Source organism: Phacochoerus africanus, chromosome 4, assembly GCF_016906955.1.
Source record: "Phacochoerus africanus isolate WHEZ1 chromosome 4, ROS_Pafr_v1, whole genome shotgun sequence".
Lineage (NCBI taxonomy): Eukaryota > Metazoa > Chordata > Mammalia > Artiodactyla > Suidae > Phacochoerus > Phacochoerus africanus.
This window is the reverse complement of record NC_062547.1, coordinates 59695-78671: the sequence shown is the minus strand read 5'-3', so window position 1 is coordinate 78671 and position 18977 is coordinate 59695. Positions and strand designations below refer to the sequence as shown.

General features: G+C 51.0%; 2 protein-coding genes across 2 annotated transcripts; one reads left to right on the top strand and one right to left on the bottom strand.

The window, feature by feature from the left end:
- Positions 1-2996: 2996 nt before the first annotated feature.
- LOC125124752 (cytochrome c oxidase subunit 8B, mitochondrial) lies at positions 2997-4558 on the top strand. The gene is made up of 2 exons (XM_047774793.1): positions 2997-3186; positions 4396-4558. Exons 1-2 carry the CDS (start codon positions 3076-3078, stop codon positions 4495-4497), a joined length of 213 nt encoding a protein of 70 aa, XP_047630749.1. The 5' UTR covers positions 2997-3075; the 3' UTR covers positions 4498-4558.
- A 357-nt stretch (positions 4559-4915) lies between these two features.
- On the bottom strand, positions 4916-18954 carry PSMD13 (proteasome 26S subunit, non-ATPase 13). The gene is made up of 13 exons (XM_047774773.1): positions 18771-18954; positions 17038-17116; positions 12898-12932; positions 12758-12813; positions 12486-12529; positions 12222-12308; positions 10190-10361; positions 8837-8916; positions 8632-8757; positions 7056-7118; positions 6210-6290; positions 5904-6020; positions 4916-5362 (listed from the first exon to the last, which is right to left on the bottom strand). Exons 1-13 carry the CDS (start codon positions 18863-18865, stop codon positions 5267-5269), a joined length of 1131 nt encoding a protein of 376 aa, XP_047630729.1. The 5' UTR covers positions 18866-18954; the 3' UTR covers positions 4916-5266.
- Between the last annotated feature and the right edge of the window lie 23 nt (positions 18955-18977).

Below are 18977 nucleotides of genomic sequence, written 5' to 3'. Positions count from 1 at the left end.
CCTGGGTTGGGGAGCTTCTCACAACAGACGACTGGGGCCACCGCAGTCTCTAGCTGATTCTAACAAGTCCCCAGATGCTGCTGCTAGTCCAGAGACACTTTGAGAACCTCTGGTTTATGTGATGAAAATAGGCGTCCAATGCAATAAGAACGAGATGCCAATGCCTGCACTCATATGCATATTTTTGGGTTCTTGATGCGAAGAACCTCTGCCCCAAGGGCTGCGCCCCATGGTCAGTGGCCCTCTTTCAACGGCTTCTGTGGTTCCGAGTGTGGACACAGGGTGGTGCCATGTGTCTGGGCCAAGAGATATGTACTGAGGATGAAGGAGGGTGCTTCTGTCCAGGACAGGCCAGAACGGAGCCCTGGGCCCTGCTCCCTCTCCTCATCCCCTCCCCGCACCCCTCCCTTTCACTTCCTGGGTCACTGTGACCACCGCTTGGCTGCCACCCCTTTCTCCATGGGGCATAGCATTTTCCTTCCAGGGAAAGGCAGACTCCAGTGAGGGAGGCAAGTCTAGGACACAGGGCTGCCCTCTGCAGGGGCTCGCATGGCCTCAGGTGGGCAGGCTCCCCACTTCCAGCAACCTTGGTGTGGGTAGGGACAGCGGGGGTCTGCAGAGTTTTGTTTGAACAACTGGTTCTGGGGACCATAAACCCAGTTAGGTGAGGCCTGAAGTTTCCTGCCACAGAAGCTTTGGGAGCAGAGAGAGCAGGTTTGCTTGGAAAGGGCCCAAGGCCTGCGGGAGGACGGGAGGGGCTGGAGCCGGTGTGGCCGCCCAGGCTGAGCAGCCGCCTGGGAGGTCTCTTTCCCTGGAAGGCAGCCCCCCACTCCCCTGGCCTGGGCCTCACCGGGGGCTTCACCCATCCCTGCTGGGCTGGCCAGGACTTGCTCAGAAGCCTGAAGCGGCCTCCCGGAGCACAGTGGGCCCTCTGCTACCACCCCCTCCCCAGCCACTTAAGTGCCCGCCCAGGAAGGGTGGAGAAAGAGGCCTCCTTCAGAGCCGGGCTGGGTGGCGGGGCAGGAGGTCTTGTCTGTGAAGGAAGGAACACCACAGGTTGGGAGATAGATCCTTTGATCCTTTGACCCACAGCCTTATCCCCACCTGCACCCTGAAGCTATAATTAAAGGTTCAGGCGGAAGGGATTATTCCCGAGGAGGGCAGAGCCCCCCACAGCCCGAGGCTGGCCTCGGGGCCCCAGCGCTGCTGGAGATAACATTCAGGACACACTCCCTCCTCGGGCCTCCCGGGCCGCGGCTCCTTCCTGGGAAACCAAGTCACAGGAGGCCAGGCAGGCTGGGCCCTGGGAGGCCGGGCAGGGAGCCCGGTGGTGAATTCCCATGTACAGCAAGCATGGCTTCCGGGGAAGACCAAGGGGAATGGTGCTCCTCGTGGAACTCGGTCACATCCCCGGCTCGCCGTTTGTACGCAGACCGGCTGGGGGTGACGGCCTCTTGGGAGGAAGGAGACCGTGGCCGAATCTGGAGCTCAGATGTCCCGGGGCCGCCTGGCTCCCGGGCTTGCAGGCACGCTGATCCGGTCCGGAGACCGCTGGCAAGCACCCTGCAGGTTGTGCCTCCATCACTGTCACTGAGAGCCTCTGGAGCCATTCTGACGGTGGCGTGTGATCCTACAGTTTCCTGTTGGCTCTGACTGACTCTGCAGCTCTCCAGTCTAACCGGTGCCTGGCACAGACCTGAAGGTGCTCTCACCCTCGTGGTTGCCCAGCTGTCCACTGTTCACCTCGCCCTCCATCCATCCAACAGTGACCGAAACCTGCTCTCGGCCCTAACAACTCCATGGTGGGGTCCCTGCCCTCGTGGGGCTGACGTGCCAGTGACAAGACACGTCTGAGGTGATGTCATTTGATCAGGTCCTGAGTGATCTGAAAACCATGAAGACACCAGGGAAGTCTCCCAGGCTAAGGCACCAGCACACGGCGGAGTGCGGTGCGTCTGGGACAAGGGAGGAAGCCTGTACTAGGTGTAGGGGAGCAGGTGAGGGGCGAGGCAAGCGGTATCGGACCACTCAGGTCTTGGGGGCGTATTGGCGTGCCGGGCAGAGGCAGTGCCAAGACCCGAGTGTTCTGGAAGGCGTGCCCGGGCTGCTGTGTGGAGACTGCAAAGGTCCTGCAGTCACCAGAGGTAAGGCCGGGTCTGGACAAGGTGGGAGAAGCAGGGGTTTAGCATCCAGCGACCCAGGAGAGAACAGAAGACACTGGGACTTGCCTCTGGCGTCTGGCAGGAGGGGTCTGAGGGCGCAGGGCACAGGCTGTCTGGGTGGCACAGCAGGCCCACTGCTCTCCAGGGCAGTGATGAGGTGGGGTAGCGGGCTCCTCTGGTAACTCCCATTCTCTCAGGGAAATTAGCAGCAGGGTCTTCACAGCAGAAGGAAGGTGTGGATGTCTCCTGGAGGACAGGACAACAAACGACTAGCACGGGGCCACGTGGGAAGGAATGAGCAGCCGTCCCCTGCGCAAGTGAGAGGCGTGCAGGCAGGGCTGGTGCCACATCCTGATCCAGCACACCAGTCCCTGGTGCCTTTGCCTGCCTGTGGCCTGGAGCAGACCCTCGTAGTGTCTGCTGAACCTCCTCCACAGCCCACCACGCGAGGCAGAGGTCGCTCAGACCTCCATGGGCTGTGCCCAGGATGGAGCAGGCAGCCCTGCAGTTAAGGTGGAGGATGCTGGGCCACTCAGGCAGGAGCTCCTGAGGTGCAGTTTGAAAGCAGCTCTACGTGGTGCTGCCCTCAAATTATGTCACTTTCCCCTCTTGTCCACCCAAACCTGACCTTGCTGGTCCTGCTCCTTTATAGAGCCCCTTTCCTCCCTGCATTGCAAGGGGCTCCAAGCCCCTCACGGTCCACAGCAGGGCCTGGGCATGGAGGCTGCTGGTCTGAGGCCCCCCTCTCTCCCAGTTCCAAGCAGGCTTCCTCCTGCCAATCCCTGTGACAGGAGGGGACAGCTGCAGCTGTCTCCTCGAGCTATAAAAAGCCCCAACAGCCAAACCAGCAAAGGACACAGTGAGCGGACATTCGGAATTTCACTGGACTAGGGAGGAGCTCGGCCCGACCACCATGCTGAGGCTGGCCCCCACTGTCCGGCTGCTGCAAGCCCCCTTGGGGGGCTGGGTGGTCCCCAAGGCACACATCTATGCCAAGCCAGCCAGAACACCCACTTCTCCGACGGTAGGTCCCTCCAAAGCAGCAGGGGCTGGGGCTGGGGCTGGGGCTGGGGCTGGGGCGGCTTGGCAGGGGCAGGGGAAGTGGACAGTACCCAGATGTTCTCAAGATGAGGTGGCTTTGGGGCGAGACACAGGAGGGGAGAGGGGTGCCCTCTCAGGCCTGCTTATAGTGGGTCTCAGCCCCTCTGCCAGATCAGGGTCCCAAGTCCAGGAGAGGGGTCCCTGCAGCCATTGCCTGCAAGCCAGCCTCTCAAAGCAGCCCACAGAGTGGGTCAGGGGTGGGGGCTCAGCCCTCAGGACCCCACTTGCCATCTGGCCAACGACAGGTACTAATGGTTGAAGTCAGGGCACTTGGTGTACTTGAGCTTCACCACCTGTTGGAGGGGAAGGGCGGGCTGCTCTGAGGGTCAGTGAGTGCACAGGAGAACCTGCAAACCTGTGATTCTGGGGCTCTAGGCAAGCTCAACAACTATCTTTTTTCAGCGAGTATAAGCCAAGGTCTACAAGGTCATCTTCCCAAGGTCATAGGACTAGCTCTGTCCTAGACCAACACTGCTCTCAAACCCATGGGAGTGAAAGTCTGAAAAAGGACGGGTCTCCAACCCGTTGGACTCACTTGCAGGTCTGGGCTATACCGAAACAAGGCCAGTGAAGCAGAGCTGGTGCTTCAGAGCTTGGTGCAGCCACCGAGGGTACAGGGTCCTGGGGGGACCTCTGCGTACAGGTGCACAGCCCAGCAGGGAATCCCACCCCGGCAGCCCACAGGACTGCCGCTCAGAGAACGCGTCCTCCTGTACTTGCTCCAAGCAGCTTAATAATAGCACACCTGACTTGCCCGTGTCCACAGCACTAGAAGGGGCACATGGCCTGGCGGGAAGGAGCCTAAAGTCAAGGCACAGGCCAGGCTCTGCGGCAGGGGGCGGGGCTGTGATAAGAGTCCCACCCCAGAAGCTGGAGCCCAAGGCTGCTCACCCTGGTCTCTGCACAGGAGGTCCTCCCTCATGGCTGCAGAGGCCATTGCTCACACCTCACGGGCCTTCTCCGCCTGACACCCAGAGGTCTGTCTGGGGCAGATGGAACAAACACGGCTGGGCTAAGGGGTTGATGGGAGCCGTGGGGCGGGGCAGCCTCACTCCACGTCCGCTCTGGTTGGGACCTGGGGACAGGCGGTCAGCTTGGGCCCAGTAGACTCATGTGGGGTTCCTCGACCCAGGAGCAGGCCATCGGGCTCTCGGTGACGTTCCTGAGCTTCCTGATCCCTGCCGGCTGGGTCCTGTCCCACCTGGATCACTACAAGAGAAGCTCCGCAGCATGAAGGCTCCACCGTCACTGCTCCAGGCAGACTGGAGACGGGATTAAAGCTTCCTTACTTCTAAGGTTCACCTGGTGATTCTGTGTGCATGTGCGCCCCCCTCCCCCCCCCCCCCCCCCCAGACACCCAGCACCAGGGCTCTTGGGCCACACGAGCTGCTGGCTCGGTGGTGACAGGGTGGACACCTGTCAGAGGGACCAGATACCACATCTCCCTGAGCAACAATAAAGACAGGACTTGCTTCCACGGCTGTTGTGCCCACCGCCCTCCGCACTAGCCCTGCCCTGGCTCCTGTGTTCTTGGAGAAGAGGGAGGGGAGAACACAGGCCAAATCCCCACTAAGCCTTCCCTGGGTTCCATCCCTGCTTTTGATCACTGTAGGCAGATGCCTGACCATCTAAGGAAACAGAACCACCAGGAGAACAGAGCAAGGCATTTATTATAGAAACACCGTCAAACCACACTGGAAAAGATGTTCACAAGGGTGGACGCAACAGAGAGCAACCCTGGAGTGCAGGGGCACCCACGCACCTGCCTGCCACATTGCTGGAGCCCCAGTGGGGCCTCGCCACTGCAGGCTCCAGTGACATCCACCAAGGAGGCTTCTGCCTGTGGCTGGGCGCCCCCGTCAGTGATAGGCCTGTTTCCACAGAGAGAACAGTCCCTAGTCCAAACTGAGTCCCAGCCCCCACCCCAATTAAATGCAGATCTCCTCAGCCGCCAGGTTCGTCGGCGGCGAAACGTCTCTCCGCAGCCAAGTGCAGGCAGAGGCCTAGGTGAGGATGTCGTGGGCCTGGTGCTCCACCAGCATCTCCATGCTCTTCACGTCGGTGCACCAGAACTCCAGGCGGTCCTTCATGCCCCTGATCTGCGTGCAAACCGGACCCACATGGTGTTAAGGCACTTGGCAGGCAGAGGCCCCGATGGGGCAGTCCTGAATTTCCAGCTAATTCTTGGGGGAGCACGAACAGAAAGGCCATTAGAGCTGGGGGAGAAGGGTGTGTGAGATGGGATTATCCCAATCAATGCTTATCATGAAAGAAAACAGGCAAGAACGGGGGAAATCCACAGGATTAAATTTCCGGCAAACACGAACAAGATGGATTTGAGCTCAAATCACAGACTCAGGAACATATTCGATCGGAGTACCAATTTTAAGATTAGAAGGCATCACCAGTACAACCAGCACTATTGTCACAATAATCTTTAAATGCAGGGTTCAAACCCCAAGCTTGCATTAAATTAGGTTCTTTGAAAAGCCCTTAGTCCCTACAGCGGTAATTCATTCTCTGAACTCTCGTCTAACAATGCCTTCTTCCTAAATGGCTTCCACCCAAATGAAACTAAGATAGCACAGATCCAATCCAAAAACACCCACAAAGCTCAATTATGCACTTCAGGAACATCACCTGTTGCAAATCCAACACGCGGGGCTGCACCCAGGTCATGTGAACCCGCTTATCCACTTCATCAATACTGCCTTTCACCAGTCCCACTGAGAGGGCTTTCATCACCAGCAACTCCACCTGTGCAGAGGGGCTTGTGTAAGACACCCTGAGGCCCCCACGTCCACAGCAGTGGACCCCACCGGTTCTAGAACACGAGGGGAGCAAGGTTGTTTCTGTTTGTGTTCTGAGTCTAGGGTTAGGGTCCTGAGCCCTCCAGCCTGATCCCAGCAGCCTTGCTGCTACAATACCCCACGTCTAAGAATATACCTCATTCACGGTGATTTTGGCACTTTTGGCAATTTCTTCAAAAGTGAGTTGTCTATGATTGGCAGGTCGTGTGAAAGTCATCTGAAAAAAATTTCTGTTAATTAAGTATTTTTTTAATATTGTCAGGGAACTGATTGATAAGGATGTTTTTGCCAATACTTGCTTTGAAAATATAGATCTTATCAGTACCCCACATACTAAAATTTTAATATTAGCAAGATGTCAATTCCTAGATAAGAAGACGAAATACCTGTATACAGTAGTTTTTTCTTTCTTTTTTTATGTTGGTCTTTTTAGGACCACACCTGTGGCATATGGAGGTTCCCAGGCTAGAGGAACCAGAGCTGTAGCTGCTGGCCTACACCACAGCCACAGCAACGCCAGATTCTTAACCCACTGAGTGAGGCCAGGGATCAAACCCACGTGCTCATGGGTACCAGTCGGGTTCATTACTGCGGAGCCACAACGGGAACTCCTACGGTAGCTTTCTACAATAATCACTATTCATCACTTGAGGCTGCCATGTGCCAGGGCTGTACACGGAGCTGGCGATACCATCGAGAGCCAGAAACACGGGACCCTTTTCTCAAGAAGCTTAAATTCCAATGGGGAAAGACAGATGAGCATGCAGACAGAGAACGGTAAGTTCAACGAAGCGACAGCTCCTTTAGTACAGATGGTCAGAGAACACATCTCTGAGGCTGAGGCCCAGATACAAACTTTAAAAAGCAAGTGGTAGCAGAGGAAGAAGAAAGGCAGCAGAGGGGGCAGGGCTGAAATACGTGGGACCCCACGGCCTCACCTGCAGAGTCTCAGAGCACAAAGTAGCTCCTGGGTCTTGCTTACCTCCATGAGGCACAGCAACTGAATTTTCCTCAGAAGTTGGGCTTCGTTGGCTGCTAAATCAGGCTGTAAAGTAAAAAGACACGAGTTACCTAATCTGGGCTTTAAAACTCTTTCTAGAACAGTCAACTGAACAAAAAGAAACTGGGCTGGCCCAAACATTTTACACTTTAGATCATTGAGGCTCATTATTAGCTTCGAGTGATTTGAACTTTACTTTTCTCAGGAAATCATGAGAAGAGTGCTTAGCTGAAGGCCTAGAAGTTTCCAAGACAAGGTAAACCTGTGCTATCATCACAAACACCAGGGGACAGGACGACAGGGTGACAGAGGTGTTCAAAAGGGTTCTTGCTACAAGGAAGGGCAGGGAGGGCACAGCTGCTGCTCTAAGGGTTGGGGCGTGCTGCCTATTCCATCAGCTCGGTGTCAGTGGGGCCTGAGGAACATCCTTCTTAAAGTCCAGAGACTTGTTCTGAACTGAAAGCGCGTTTTTCACTGTCACATAAAGGAGCACTGCCACGAGAAGCAGGATAGGCCTTCTGCACAACCTGTACAGGCTCCTTACAAGTGGATCAAGGAGTTACTTGCCGAGCACAGAACAAAACTGTGCAGAGTGGCTTCCTTTACTCAAGGGTCTGACACAGGCAGCCCTGACAGGGACCCTTCGGCCACAGGCCGTGGATAAGTCAAGGTCATCGGGAGGGCCCTCCCCCGCAGGCACTTCTGAGCGCCCTCCTTTTCTCTAGGCCTCCACGGTGAGCCATTTTTCTTTTGAGAGGCACCTTTTTTCTCCCCTCTGGAGACAGTAACACGCCAGCCTTGTTAGTTTGGCTGCATGTGCTTTCTGCCTCTTCCCAGCTCATTATTTTCTACTCTGTGCTGTTATGTGTGAATCCTGCAATGTTATCTTGAACTTTGAAAAGATGGAAAGTTCCAGAAAAGTACAAACGCAGTAATACAACCATAATTCCTATCAACATTGTAGTAATATTTGCTTCTAATACTTGCATTTAAAAAGAATAAACTTACTGTTACAGTTCAAGTCCTTGTTAAGGACTCTCCTCCCTAATTCCTATTCCTCACAGGCTCCTTCCCTCTCCCAGCGCCCTCTCCCTGCTGAATCCTCCCTCCACACCACTCCCCCCCACAGTGGCCCCCTCCCTCCCTCCGACCACTCCTCCCCCACACTGACCCCCCTCCCCGCCCAGTGACGTCTCCGCTCCATCACTCACCCACTGCACGTGCCCTGCCTCAGTTCGACAACACACTGAAAGCTTCCTCCTCCTCTGCTGAACATGCTCTCCCCATACTCTTCACTAGCTAATTTCCACTCGCTACTAAGGTCACGCACAGAGCAGTCCTTCCTCGAGGAAGCCTCTGGTGACTTCCTTCCACCCAGCACAGGTGAAGCTCTGTCTATCGCCCTGAGCATCACGATGGTAACTCATCGGCTACTTAACTGTCTGCTCTACGAGGGCAGGGTGACCTCAGTCTCCCATCTCCCGGGGCTCCCAGTGCTCAGTGACTGGACATGAGGATGCACAGCTCTAGGGTGCTCAGCCAGCCCTCCCGGACTGACCTGCTGGCCCCAGGCGGTCTTCAGAGTCTGGAATCGCTCTACGTTGCCGCTGTTAAAGGCATAAAGGGTGTCGATCAGCCACTGCCGGTCGGTGTCCCTCAGCGACTCCAGCACAGGGTGCATGAGCTGGAGGATGGATTCGGTTAGCTGACAAAAAGTCGCAGTCTCCCCTCTGTGGAGGAATCTGGACCCCGGGGTCACTTACGAGTTCTCCAAAGTTAAAAACTCCCTCGCCGAGAAGTCCTGCTAGTCCCAGTGTGAAAGCTCTCTCCTGCTGCTCAGACACTGAGGAAAAACACGCCTCCAGTTACACCCCAGCGATGAGAACCAGTCCCGTTCAGCTTTGGACACCTCACGTACACAGCCCAGAAATCATTCTTTGCACCGGCTGTATTACAAAGCCCTCACACTGGTTACCCCCCTTGAAAGTTCGGGACTGACTCAGAGTCCTCATGCCTAGCCCCACATACATGGCTTTTGCGGGAAAGGCAATCATTACCTATTTTTACCCAACTATCTGCGGACCTGCCTCTGTTTTTGGCCCGCCTCCTGCCTGGAGGAGCAAGCTCCTCACATTCCTGGCCTGTGGTGGGAAGCAGACCCCCTCTTATTCACCTCAGCGTTGCCAAATTTAGCCTCTTTGACTTGAATTAACCTACCTTCTGTTTCCTTATTCTCTTGACATTAGTTCCTTTTTTTTTTTTTTCAGGGCTGCGTCTGCAAGCAGCATATGGAAATTCCTGGGCTAGGGGTCGAATCAGAGCTGCAGCTGACAGCCTACACCACAGCCACAGCAACTTGGGATCTGAGCCGCATCTGCGACCCACACCACATCTCACAGCAACACCAGATCCTTAACCCACTGAGTGAGGCCAGGGATTGAACCTGTATCCTCATGGATACAAGTCAGGTTCATAACCCACTGAACCACAACGGGAACCCCATTAGGTGCTTTTGCCAATATATTCTTCTCGAGATGCAGCAATTAAAACTGCACCAACAATTTTAGTTGTTGTTCCCCTTAGCTTCAATAGTACACTGTGAAAAACATCGAAGATATGCTGAAATAGGCTAAAATATCTTTTCTAAAAGCATATTCCTTGCACTTTTCCAAAAAGTCCCGGGTCACTTTTCTTTCCACCCTCGAATCCTTGAAAGGTTTTGTAATTTATTCCCCTAGGTCTAGCGGTGCAGTTTTCAGGGCAAGAGTTGCAGGTTCAGGATCTCGCCAAGCCCTCTGCCCTGCAGGGGGTTAAGGCACTCACATCTCTGCATGTCTCACAGAGCCCTCTGACCCAGGCAACAGTAAGGACCTGGAGAAGGAACAGCAAGGGGCTCTGAAGCGGAAGCCTCACTTTCACCTGAATTAAACAGTGAAGGCGAGCACCAGGCAGAGTCTAAGCTTAAACGACTCTTCCCACCTCAAAGCATGGCCTTTCTTCTAAAAGAAATGGGCATCCCTGAGTGACTTCTCAGACCTGCTGCCTCGAGCACCTCACAGCTGCTACACTGTGTCAGCAAGCAGCTCGTGCGACATGGGCTTTAACGGCCACGTTACCTGGCAGATCCTTGATGTCTACGCAGCCGAGAAACCGCAGAGCGTCTTTGTAGTAGGAAGCGTGGTTCCCGATGGTCTGGTAGTATTTGCTGGAGAGGTCGTAGAAACGGCTGTGAACGGACGTCACACCGGGGAGGCTGCTGAGCATTTCCTCCACGTCTTCAATTGTTTCCTACAAACAGGAAGCAAGACTGCCTTTCTTTTTAACTGGAAACATGTTTCAAATGACACATGACAAGATGAAAAGCATAGGCCACGACTGATAAACCTGACACAAAAATGGAATGTTTCAGTTCGTCAAAATGTAAAGGAGGGAGTTCCCGTCGTGGCGCAGTGGTTAACGAATCCGACTAGGAACCATGAGGTTGCGGGTTCGGTCCCTGCCCTTGCTCCGTGGGTTAACGATCCGGCGTTGCCGTGAGCTGTGGTGTAGGTTGCAGACGCGGCTCGGACCCCGCGTTGCCGTGGCTCTGGCGTAGGCCGGTGGCTACAGCTCCGATTCAACCCCTAGCCTGGGAACCTCCATATGCCGCGGGAGCGGCCCAAGAAATAGCAACAACAACAACAACAAAAAAAGACAAAAGACAAAAAAAAAAAGTAAAGGAACGGAGACAAGCTACAGAGTGTGAGAGAAAATTTAAAGCACATCGAACCCAGCAGGGCACACGACCAAGGCTAAATAAAGACCTCTTACAAATCAACAGAAGACATGCAACACAGAAAAACACGCAAAAGAAAAGACACTAACAGGCATTTTACAGAAGTGGAGACATATTCCTTGCACCAGCAGTCGCCCCAGAAAGGCAGACGAAACCTCAGTAAGATACCACGTCATCTCAACAGACGGGCAAGTGCTCAACAGGATGACAACACCAAGGGTTGGAGATACGGCACTGCAGGAGCCACCGCAAAGAAACATCTGGCAACATCTGGTGAAGGTGGAGAGCACACACCTGACACCTGTAGTCTCACCTCCAGGCAGTTTCCTGGAGGTTCTGACCATGTACACCGGGAACTGGGCATAGAAGTGCCGACAGCAGCATTGTTTGTGATGGAAAAATCACCTGAATCCCTTCAATAAGGGTGAACTGGTTACATCAGCATGACAACTCTCAAACCCAACAACAAGCCAGCAGATGAAAACACTACCACATGTCCTTTAGAGGTATTCCCTCTCCCACTTGGTGAAGTCCAGGAAGTGTGTGCACACAAGAAACACCAGCATAGCACTGCTGCGGGAGGAAAGGGTCTGAGGGGCCCAGGAGCATCCATGCTAAACTATTCCTAAACCAGCCAGGGGCGCGGGCACATGCTTTATAGTATTTGACAGCTTTCAGGATGCCTTAAGGATTTCAAAACAAAATACAATAAATACACAGGCAGGCTAATGCAGAGAAGCAATAAGAAGCAATACAAAGTAACTTTTTTAGGGCGGTAAGAACATGAACACTTACCCTCAAATATTCTTTAATATTATGGTTATCAAAAACCCACCAAACCAAACCAAAAATAAACACACGTAAGTCTTTTTAAATAAGGTGGGCTGAGTATGTGCACATATCCACACCTGTCCCCAAACTACACTAAAGTCAAAGGCAGAAAGGCATGAACACAGCAGAAAACTTCCACAACGATCAGAAAGCAGAGAGGTGTGGGAGCAGCTTGTGGCTTGTCAGAGGTGAGCTGTGGGAACCCATGTGCTGTGGACCAGTTGGAGCTGTGTGGGTTCCTGCTGTATGGACGTGCCATGGTCACACAGGGGAGAACTCTCTGCTTATGGGTAACAGGCATCACATTAGCAACTTATTCTCGAATGGTTTTGAAAAAAAAACCCAAAACTACACAGACTGACGGGGCGATGTGGTGAAATATTAACAATGGGAATCTGAGCTAAGTGTACAGCAGAGTTCTTTGCGCTACTTTTGCAACTTTCCTGTAACTTAAAGTTATTTAAAAATAAACAGTTAAAGAGAAAATTAGGACTCCCCCCCCCCCACAGTTTAAAACAATGATAAATACTACTCGATCTCACCTTCGTAACTTGCAGGTCCCCGATATTTAATTTCAGAGCTCCAATTGCAGTTTTGCACAGGATCACTGCCTCATCACTGCTCTTCACCTAAAGGCATCAGAAACATGGGCGTCTCAGAGGTGTAGGCAGCAGGCTAACGCCAGGCACCCGTTCACTGGCTTGACCTGCACGCCCGAGACACATTAGAGGCGTGGTCTCTAGAGGTGTGCACAGTGACCAGACGCAAGCTACACGTCCCACATATTCTGCCAACTTCACATTTACCTTCTCACGAGTCTTTTCCAGAAAAGTAAGAGCCACATTAGGATCTAGAAATGAGGACAAAGTCAGAAGAACCACCAGCAGAGTATTTTCACAGATTGGTTTCTAGCAACCAGGACATTTTCAGGTGGGATAACCTTTAGGGTTAGACCTCAAAGTATGAAACTTAGAATCTGATATTTTCTATCAAAACACAGAAGCTCAATTAATTTATACTTCAAGATCATTTTAATTACCAGGTAGACCCCCTCCCTTAGGAGAAAAGTGAGACTCACCAGTCATCTGTCTAACTACATGAAGAATGATTTCTACCAGAGATAGAGGGTTCACCCTGAAAGAAAAACCGCCACCCTTTGAATATCAACAAATATCAATGTATCCATTTTTAAAACCAAAAACTGACAAAAGACTTTACCTGTGTTCAAATTCACTGATGAAGTTTTCGTAAAGCTGTGAAACCAAAACAAGGAAGGTAATTACAGGACGCTTTTCATTTGGCAAAATCAAGACTTCAAACAATATAGTGATGCCATCATGTAGCAGCACTGCATAAATGTTTGCTGAATGATACGAGGGCCACACCGGGGCTTATTAAGTTCACATAAATAATCACCAATAAGTTGCTGAAGCTGGGTTTTTGTTTCTATGGGCTTTCTTTCCCCTGACCGTTGGAATTAGAACCCTGCCTTGAGACTCTCCTAAACCAATCCTCCATTCATCCATAGTCTAAGACAGACAGACTATGAACGTGAAAGGTTCACTACCTGAGAAGTTAGAAGTTGGCAGGCTAATTATGTCCCAACCAAACATATGAGCCATTCAGCAAACACCTGAGCACTTACTCGGCCTCTTTGCTGGGCACAAGAGACATAGAACAAGTTAGATAATAGCTCTGGCCTAGTAGAGAAAAGAGACTTGTAGACACAGGGATGACAACACCGAATTCAAAAGCAAGGAAAGAGTCTCCGAGTGGCTCAGCAGTAACGAACCCGACCAGCACCCATGAGGATACAGGTGTGATCCCTGGCCCACATCCCCTGGATATGGGTTGAGGATCCGGCGTTGCTGTGAGCTATGGCATAGGTCTTGGATGCAGCTTAGATCTGGCATTGCTGTGGCTGTGGTGCAGGCCGGCAGCTGCAGCTCTGATTCAATCCCTGGCTTGGGAACTTCCATAAGCTGTGGGTGCAGACCTCAAAAAAAAAAAAGAAAAGCAAGGGAAAAAAGCACATGGCTCGATTAGCCAATAGGAGACCTTTCAAAGGCTATTTCTGAAATGAGGATAGTTGAGTTTAAGGAATGAAGAGGACAAATTTGATGTGGGAGAGGGGGCAGTTGAGAGAACGAACATGTGCAAAAGTGCTGAAGTAAAAATTGCATTATGTTTTAGAAGTACTTCTGAAGGAAACAGAGTGGGGGGCACTGGGGCTTGGTCTCTGTCCTAAAGTCAAGGCTAAACCAGTAGACACACAACCACACCTTTTTCTCAGAAACCTGACTGGAGGCAGAGAGGACAGCAAGGGAAAAGACTGAGGGAGACAGACTAGTTGAGGCTACTAGTTGTCAAGAAAGGAGTGTGAGCAAGCAATGGGAGTTCCTGTTGTGGCTCAGTGGTTAATGAATCCGGCTAGGAACCATGAGGTTTTGGGTTCAGTCCCTGGCCTCACTTGCTCAGTGAGTTGAGGATCTGGTGTTGCCGTGAGCTGTGCTGTAGGTTGTAGATGCGGTTTGGATCTCGTGTTGCTGTGGCTGTGGCTCTGGCGTAGGCTGGCGGCTACAGCTTCGATTGGATCCCTAGCCCGGGAACCTCCACATGCCTCAGGTGTGGCCCTAGAAAAAGACAAAAAAGAAAAAAAAAAAGAGTGTGAGTGAGCAATGGTGGTGAGGACGGGCAGAGGGTCTGAGAGAGATCTGCAGGTACCTGAGCCAGACTTGCTCAGGTGTGGGCGGCACAGAGAAGGGGAGCTGACTATGGCCTCTGAGCTTATGGCTGGGCAACTGAGCAGACACAGGAAGTGCTTGGTATGGGCAAAGCTGGGAGACAGAGCCTCCGGACGAGGCTGACTTTGGATAAGGAGCGTCCAAGTTCCTCGGGGACACGAAAGCAGAAAGATGGAAGAGTCTCCGGGAGAGGAAATGTGGTGAATACATATGCTCAGGCAGAAAAAAGGAAAATCCTGCCATCTGTCCCTGTAGCAGCCAGTTAGACATTTAAATCAAGAACCCAGCAAAGCACCATCCTAATAAAATGGCTTTTTCTTTACAGAGGACTATTTGAAACATCATCATTAAGATGGAATGTTTCAACTTTTCTGACATCTATTATAATTTATGAAATTACCTTAAGAATAGAAGCCCTCTAAGGCAAAAAGTCCACCATGTCTAGAAAGTCAAAATTATTTCTGGTGACTGCAAATTTGTGAACACTATTGACGAACTAAAATTTATATTAAAACTTAAAACTACATAAACTTTAAAGTTAAAATATATTAAAAACAAAGATTTATATTTTAAGGCAGGACAAGAAAAATTATACATTAAACCCTTCTTCGGGCCTCCTCCCTCCCTCCCTCCCACAGTGCATGGGCCCTAACCATTCACTCTTTCAGAGATGGGGGAGTGCCTGCACCACCTCAAAGATCCGTTTTTTTCCCCTTTTTATCTGACAATGTAACTTCCAGCACTGTAGGGGGTCATGGTGACTTGCTGCTCTCTTTGTGAGAGTTTAACTGGATTACGAATCCTTGATATACCTTATATAAAATATCAGTATGCCATTTTGATGAACTACTGTCTCAAAATGTACATGATAGGGAGTTCCCGTCGTAGCTCAGCAGAAACCAATCTCACTAGCATCCATGAGCACACAGGTTCGACCCTGGGCCTCAATCAGTGGGTTAAGGATCTGGCGTTGCCCTGAGCTATGGTGTAGGTCACAGATGTGGCCTGGATCTCACCTTGCTGTGGCTGTAGTGTAGGCCAGAGGCTACAGCTCCAATTTGACCCCTAGCCTGGGATCCTCCATGTGCCGCAGGTATGGTCCTAAAGAGAAAAAAAAAGTACATGACTGCGCCTTTGACTGGGGCTTGGTCTGTCACAACATGTACAACAGTTCTCTGAGCTTTCTGAGAGTCTGTCTCCTGAGTTATAATCCTCAGTTTGGCTTGAATAAAATTCTCTTTTCCCTTCTTGATAGTTAATTAAATTTTCGTCAACACTACCTAACTGAAAGTGATGAGGGCTGGGTCACAACAATTTTTGAAGGCAATTTTGTTCGATTTTTAAAGGTTTATGTTAAGTTTAAATAGTAAACTTAAATCTGTTGACCTAAACAAGTGTCATGTTACCATAAAGCTGCGGAAATATCCTGCTATGAGCAGAAAGTGATTTAAAGACAAGAAAGCAAAGAACAGAGATGAACAACTGTCAATTATCTATCATTACGACACAGAATCTTAGGGAACAAATATTAAGACAGCTCTAATTTATCAATTTCCCAAACATTCCAGAAGACAACACGCCCAGCAAAATCTCCAGGATGACTACAAGTTCCTTTGAGCAGCAAACTGTCAAACTGATGGATATAAACCAAAGCAACCCTTAGAAGCCCAGGTGGTGGGGTAATAAGGTGGTGAGCTTCACGGTGAGCGCACAAAGTAACACATGCAGGGCAAGTAACTCAAACAATCATTACAAACCAGCTTTCAGTTCCAATTCAGGTGTAAATTTCTCATTCAGAGTCCGAGAGAAAGGCATCAAAGAGAAAGAGCTCAGCAAAGACTTCGAAGCATAGGCTACCAGTGAACAAATCTGGGGACTGGGCAGGGGGTGGTGCCAGGGCATCTGGGAAAGGCTGGGGCAGAGTGTGTTTTTCTGCTGACAAAATTCTAAAAGTGCTCTACTACAAAGGCAGTAGGATACCAAGAGCATCCCCTCCGAGCCTCTCTGCCCCCAAGTGAAGCACACTGTCACACTGCCCAGGACAAAGTGTTCCAGCAAACAAGTAGTCAGTGGGGGAGAGGGAAGAGGCGTGATGGCCGTTCTAACAGTTTTCCACAGTTAAAGAAAAGTCTATAAAGAGTAAGATACGGGGCACGCTAAGAAACAGCATTTGAGGTTGGGATTTGAGAAGAAGCCAGAATGTCTGTGTTTGAATCCTCTTCTGTCACTTATTAGCTGTGATCTACGGCAAGTCTCTCATCTCCCGGTGTCTGCCTCTACAGCAAAACAATAGGACAGCAGCAGTACTTACCTCCCAATGTTTGTACAAGAGGTAAATGAATAAATGAGTAAAGCACTGAGAATAATTAACCGGCATAAAGTGATTACTGAACAGGGTTATATATTATTATTGTAAAGCCCACTGATTTTTTTTTTTTTTTTTTTGGCCATGCCTGCAGCATGTGGAAGTTCTTGGGCCAGGGATCGAACCCATGCCACAGCTGTGACAACGCTGGATCCTTAATTGCTAGGTCACCAGGGAACTCCCCACCCATTATTTTAAAAGTACGTGAGCACATTTATATACTCTGACCTAGCATGGCCAATTATTTACCTTAATGAGACCATCTCCTTGGGCAAAGCACGGGTCCTGCACAAAATCAAGCACCTGAAGTGTCAGCTGATGCCACAACCTGAAAAACACAAGGCTTCTGAGACCTATAACCCAGCATCCAGTCACAGACATCTTCACCCTTGACGGTCCTATCAAATAGCAAAGATTAGCCAGTCTCCACCATGTAACAGAAGAATGCTAAAGCAGGTGCTAATAACGCTGAATTTTTTTCCTGGCTCAGATACTCAATGGTTAGGTCACTCTGAGATCACTTTAGATCACTTAGATCACTGATCTACCACTCAGTTTTCTTTGCTATAAGTGGAGAATCTTTCCTACCTCAAAGGATTACTGTGAGATTCGACTGGAAACAAGGATTTCCCAATCATACATATCTAGGCTGAAATCCTGGCTTTTCTACCTATTAGTTAAGTATCTAAGGGAAGGAGCTTAAACTAAGCTTCGGTGTCCTCGTCTGTGAACAGGATGAAGGACTGAATGTGCTAATACAGAAAACCTCTGGAACAACACGGCACATTTGAAACCAAACACTAATTTTTAAGGATACAAATAAAAAGCTTTGAAAAATACAAAGTGTGGGAGTTCCCTCTGTGACCCAGCAGAAACCAATCTGACCAGTATCGATATGGACGCAGGTTCGATCCCTGGCCTCACTCAGTTGGTTAGGATCTGTGTTGCCATGAGCTGAGGTATAGGCTGCAGATGTGGCTCGGATCTCACGTTGCTGTGGCTGTGGCATAGTCCAGCGGCTACAGCTCCAATTCGACCCCTAGCCTGGCAACCTCCATATGCTGTGGGTGTGGCCCTAAAACCCCAAAAAGAAAAGAAAGAAAAATACAGAGTGCTATACAACACAAGCAGTCATTGGCTCACTGGCTTTCAAAAATTGCTAAGAGCAAAGGGCTGCTGAGCATCATCACAACACATCTTGAATACTATGTAAAAGGCACTATGCTAAAGGTAGGGCTGTTAATGGGAAGGCTGTACAAGAGGTGTATCTTCTTGTGGAACACTGCTAACCCAACGCTAGCAATTTATTCACTTAAAAAGAGATTCGGACTTAGTAACTGATAATTTAATTGTTCTGAAATGCAGCCGGTTTCTAAACAGACCCCAACTCTGAGATTTCTCTAGGACATAAAGCTCAGTATGAAATGCAATGAAAAGTAGGAACCATGGCAAGGGGAGAAGTAGATGCACCCCAGCGTGTAACCAAAGGCAGAATCAAAAGAGGGGGAAAAAGGCCACTGGCCTCTGGTTTATCTGCTCCAGACAGTTGAGAAAGATAACCACAAATACAGTCACACTATGACAACGCTAAGTATAAAACACCAGGATGTCATCTAAAATGTATGGCTGCCTGACCCTGAAAGGGTGTTTTGCTTATTCAACTGGAATCAAGACCTAAAATCACAGGCCAGCCCTGACCCCCCCTTTTCGTAAGACAACAAGGAAGGGGAGTTCTGACACTTCAGTCACAGACCCTTGGTCTGGAAAGCAGTGAACCCCAGTGAACCCTCTGACCTCAGTCCTCGTGGGTTATTACCCCTCTTGCTCCTCGGCCCTGCCTGCCGGCTTCCTCAGCACACCTCCTCAGTCCAGCCTGTCCCCACTCTCCCCACACGGGTCTGAGCGCCTTCAGTCCATCGATGTCCCGGCCTCCCCCGTCTCCCCCTCCTATCCCGGGTGGGGGAGCCAGGCTCCGCGCTCACTTCTTTGTGTAGAGCTCCTCCAGACGGTGCCACACGGCGGCCTGGCCGGGCCCAGAGCTTTGGCTCTGCTGTAAGAAGCCAGGTACGTCCTTCATGACGACAAGAAGCCTCCGGGACAGCGCTACCGCAGAGATGTCTGGCCGCCGGAATGGCCGCCGGAAGTGCTCACTCACTTCCGGCGCCGCGTCGCGCGGGGCAGGCCGGGAA

Excerpts from the sequence above, each read along its gene's own strand:
- LOC125124752 (XM_047774793.1), top strand. The coding sequence starts at position 3,076 with ATGCTGAGGCTGGCCCCCACTGTCCGGCTGCTGCAAGCCCCCTTGGGG. Across the intron at positions 3,187-4,395 it reads GAACACCCACTTCTCCGACG|GAGCAGGCCATCGGGCTCTC; the intron begins GTAGGTCCCTCC and ends TCCTCGACCCAG.
- PSMD13 (XM_047774773.1), bottom strand. The coding sequence starts at position 18,865 with ATGAAGGACGTACCTGGCTTCTTACAGCAGAGCCAAAGCTCTGGGCCC. Across the intron at positions 12,814-12,897 it reads ATCAGTGAATTTGAACACAG|GGTGAACCCTCTATCTCTGG; the intron begins GTAAAGTCTTTT and ends TTTTTCTTTCAG. Across the intron at positions 12,309-12,485 it reads TGGAAAAGACTCGTGAGAAG|GTGAAGAGCAGTGATGAGGC; the intron begins GTAAATGTGAAG and ends TGATGCCTTTAG.